This window comes from Grammomys surdaster, unplaced genomic scaffold (assembly GCF_004785775.1).
Source record: "Grammomys surdaster isolate TR1022 unplaced genomic scaffold, NIH_TR_1.0 958, whole genome shotgun sequence".
In the NCBI taxonomy this organism is placed as follows: domain Eukaryota; kingdom Metazoa; phylum Chordata; class Mammalia; order Rodentia; family Muridae; genus Grammomys; species Grammomys surdaster.
In genome coordinates this window covers 189,950-194,601 of record NW_021605377.1, presented here as the reverse complement: position 1 = coordinate 194,601, position 4,652 = coordinate 189,950, and the positions used below count along the sequence as shown (strand labels likewise).

General features: G+C 41.9%; 1 protein-coding gene across 1 annotated transcript in view; it reads left to right on the top strand.

Moving 5' to 3' along the window:
* Positions 1 to 293: 293 nt before the first annotated feature.
* Mybpc1 (myosin binding protein C, slow type) overlaps positions 294 to 4,652 on the top strand; it is a 53,252-nt gene continuing 48,893 nt past the window's right edge. Inside the window, exons 1-4 of the mRNA XM_028783035.1 lie at positions 294 to 318; positions 376 to 489; positions 2,289 to 2,437; positions 3,240 to 3,357. Of these exons, the coding sequence (XP_028638868.1) occupies positions 294 to 318; positions 376 to 489; positions 2,289 to 2,437; positions 3,240 to 3,357 (406 nt within the window). The remainder of the gene's footprint in view (positions 319 to 375; positions 490 to 2,288; positions 2,438 to 3,239; positions 3,358 to 4,652) is intronic.

Genomic DNA, 4,652 nt, shown 5'->3' with positions numbered 1-4,652 from the left:
ATTCCGTTTTCTGGATTTGGCCTTAGAGTCAGCCGTCTGGAGTGACACCCCAATTGCTCTGTGTCTTTCACTGCCTCTGTCTAGATAGTGGGAAACAGTGAGAATACCAAGAACAGCAAACAACTTACCTGCCAAGTTTTACTATTCCAGGAATTAGAAAACTGTTCCTTTGTCTGCCCATGGAAGACTCATCCCTGTAAGAGTGAGAATCTGTCCCTCCCCACAGGTGGTTGGTGGGGACAAGGGAATGCTGTCATTTTATCTAGGTTTATTGAGCAAGACCAAGACTCAGCATGGAGGAGAATGACAAACAGGTAAGTGAGCCTGAGGAGACGATGGCCCTGGAATGACCCCTGCCTTCCTTTCCGCTTTCAGAATGGTCTCTCGGTGAGTCACCTGCTGGCGGAGAGGAGCAGGACAAACAGAATGCCAACTCCCAGCTGTCCACCCTGTTTGTTGAAAAACCTCAAACCGGATCGGTGAAAGTTGGTGAGTGTTGGCCTGGAATCCTCCCCGTTTCCACCTATCACAAAATAAGCCATTTCAATGTGAGACGTCAGTAGCCATGAGAACATTCATCATATTCATGCCATTCCAAAATATTTTCATTCCCCCCAGGAGATCCAGCATCCCATTACTCCACGTCCCATCCCCCATTTCCTAATCCTAGTCCCCCTCCCCCCCATGGAAAACCTACCCTGTTCATTTTATACAAATGGAATAATTATGTAACATATGGCCTGCTGCATTGGAGTCTTTTGATTAGCACGACATTTCTGAGGCCCACACCCGTTGTAGTGTCAGTATTCCTTGTTACGATTTAGCAGTAGTCTATTGTATATGAGTTCTATACTATACATTTTATAACCCCAGAAGATGGATGATAGTTATCGTTGTAATTCTTAGCACACAGGAGCTCAATGTCTGGACCCTAGAGCCAACTTGATCGGGTTCTGTTTCTTGCTAGTAGGGCAGAGTATTTGGCCTCACTACATCTCAGTTTCTTCTTGTGTAAAATGAGAATAAGTAATAAGGCCTGCCTCTGAAGCTCTGAAGACTGGTGTCTGCTGTCACCATGACAGGACTCACTCCAGAAGGTGCTTAGGGTGCCCACAACTCTGTACATGTGCTCGATGAGCTATGCATTGTGACTCATGGGCAGCTGGACAGACAGATGTTACAGATGTGGAAATTTTTATTCAGAAATGTTCGTTACATGATATACTATCAGGAGACAGTATGTCATGTGAATCCACATAAATTATAGCCTGAAGATAGGAATAGACAGGAGGAGTTAACCAAACAGATAGCCACATGCCGTGAAGGCAATAAGCAGGAGCGCAGAGATGGGGGGAACTGAGCTGCTCCCGGGTTTTAATTTGACAAATTCTGATGTTCAGAATCAGACTTGAATATCAATAAGATATTGTACAAATGAGCATATAATGACTATACCCCTGAGTTTCTCCTCTCAGGCCTAGTATACAAGCAGAAATGTGGCTCCTTGTATGTACTTGTAAGAAACAGAGATGCCGGGTGACTGGCCAAGCACTTCTGATGTCCCCAGGGCCTAATCAGTGATTCCATGGTCCTGTCAAGGCACTTCAAAGAGATTGATTTACCTCAGTCATAACCCTGTAGTTACAGGCATCCCGTCATCCTGACTAATACAGACGTGTATGTCTTTTATGTTTCTTTTATTCCACATAAATGCAAATCCACATATAAAGATTTCTTTCCATCCATTTCTTCATCCCTTCTTTTCTCATTCAAAATTTTCAGATGGACTGGGGATATGGCTCAGTAGTAAAGCAGTTGTCTACCACACACAAAGCATCAAGGTTCAATTCTCAGTGAGATATCATATATATATATATATATATATATATATATATATATATATATATATCATGTAATATATATATATTATAGGCTCCTACATATACATTATATATATAATATATAATGTATATATTAGTGTATATTACTAAGTACATATATTATTTTATATATTCTATATTACTTAGTAAAAGTTATAGAGACAGACAGGCATAGATACATATATGCATATATATATATACATATACATAGAAACTTCTAAAGCAGATCAGATGGACTTTCCTAAGACTTCCAGGATACTTACCACAAAGCACGGTGCCCCCTTATGCCATTGTGAACACATAAGCCCAACTCTGTACAGAGCAGAGCAGCATCAACTCCTTTCAGCTGAAAGCAAGACAAGCAGCCAGTTTCTAAATCCCAGATTAAGTCCTTTGTGCTTTCTCTAGGTGCAAACATCACCTTTATAGCCAAAGTTAAGGCTGAAGATCTTCTTAGAAAACCCACTGTCAAATGGTTCAAGGGGAAATGGATGGATCTGGCCAGCAAAGCTGGGAAGCACCTGCAGCTGAAGGAGACCTTCGAGAGGCAAACTCGGGTATGGTCCTAAACCCCTGGCCCATTCCTTTCTGTCAGGGTAGAAAGATATTTCAGGCTCCTGCATGATTTTTTTCCCTAGGGAGTATATTTCTATGCCCCCCCCACCCCCAGATATCAGACATTGATATTAAACATCAAATAATGTCATCAAATAAGAGATACCATCCAAGTCCAGCTTGGTGAACCAATGACTCCATTGGGGTTATATCTAGGAGCATGCACAAGGTGTTTGCTGTGGCATCATGAGAAAATCAGGAGCTACATCTTGGAATGCCTTGCCCCAGCATGGGCAATGATTCGTAAAAGCTGTATCACCCAAGTCTTTCAACTTATGGACAGCTACACCGCTGCAGAATTCCTCTCCCTCAGTAATTGCTTACTGCTTGGATAACCAGAGGGAGGGGCCTTGTGAGCCTTGTGGGTTTTACAAGCCTTGAGAGTCTCCCCATTCTCTCTATGAGGGAATGTTAAGAAGGCTTCATCTTGTGATTGGATCATGTTGGTGATTCACAGCTTCCCTGATTCAAAATGGCAATGATCAGGTCCAACCTGGGGGAAATAGCTACATGACACAAGTTTAGTTTTGAGAGATTTCATTCCTAGGTCTAGACCCTGTTGCAACTGCCTTGCTGTGTCTAGAACCTGTGGGACACATTCATCCTTCTAGACTGAGACCCACATTCTGGATATAGATATAGTCCCATCTTTATACCAATACTGAGAAATTTGTTAAGGTAGGAGAGCATCTATCTTGGCCATCAAGGTTGGTCTAAGTATGTTTGGATGCCTTTTTGTTGCAGATATACACATTCGAGATGCAGATCATCAAGGCCAAAGAGAACTATGCAGGAAATTACAGGTGTGAGGTCACCTACAAGGATAAATTTGACAGCTGTTCATTTGATCTTGAAGTGCATGGTAAGAGAGCCATCTTGCCTGGATAAATGTGACTTTTCACAAGGTAGGAAGAGATGAGGAAGAGATTTCTGTAATGCTCTCAGATTTGGGTTTACTTTATTTAATATGCATTTAAGATTGTGGTTTTCTGATTGTGGTGTATTTAGTAAGCCCGATGAAGCAGTATTATCTCTTACTATCAATATTCCTTCAGTTCCCCAGAGAAGGGTGATACTGCTTTTCTAATGATTTTATCTGTTGCATGGGCTCCTTTTCCTCTGAGGTTTAGTGATAAGTCTATACAAGGATGTCAGGATGCCTGGCCAGAGATGTTCTCTTCTAGTAACTAATGTCGCATAACAGAAATTCTCCACCCATGAGTTCTGTGTACTGCCCAAAGAAAACACAATATGGATAAATGTTAGGGTACACTGAGGTGGAACGAACCCCCCCTTTATAAGTGTGCAAGTATATGAAATGTAAATAAAACATCCAATAAAAAAAAGAAAGCAAGTTGTGAAAAAAATAAGTGTGCAAGTAGAAAATCAACTTGCCAGCCATGATCATGAACTTAGGATGAGTCCATCCAAGTGTAATAGGGCCACACAAAAGAAACAAAGCAAGTATTGTTTGAAATAAGATTCTTTACATGGATGGAATCGAGTTTTAGGAAGCAATCCTTTTCTCTAGAACCTACTGTTTGTTCCACATTTACAGTGATGTCATTAGTCATGAGTACTGCACTTCAGCATGGATCCTTCTGGAGCAGGGTAACAAAGATTATGAAGACTCCAGAAACCACATCCTGTCCTACTTGAGTGTGTAGGGAAAGGGAGTCAGTCATGGCTCAGTGCACAGAGCAGAAGAGCGGCCACACAGAAGTGTATCCTGCAGCCAAGCACTACTTAAACAGATTAAAAAGTATGAGGAGGTGAACTTTGTCCTCACGTTAGGATGAGCTCTTCCCAGAAATTATGTAGGCAAGCTGGGTGTGAAACACACCTGGACTACTCAGGAGACAGAGTCAGGAAGACTACTGCAAGTTTGAGGCCAGCCTGATTTATAAAGTAAGTTCCAGACCAGGTAGAGCTATGGAATAAAACTGTCTCTAAAAAAATGAGAACAAAGGAAGGAAGGAAGGAAGGAAGGAAGGAAGGAAGGAAGGAAGGAAGGAAGGAAGGAAGGAAAAGAAAGGAAAGGAAGTAGAGAGAGGGACAGAAAGAAATAGAAGGAAGGGAAAGAGAAAAGGAAGGGAAGGAGGGAGAAAAGGAAGGAAGGAAGGAAGGAAGGAAGGAAGGAAGGAAGGAAGGAAGGAA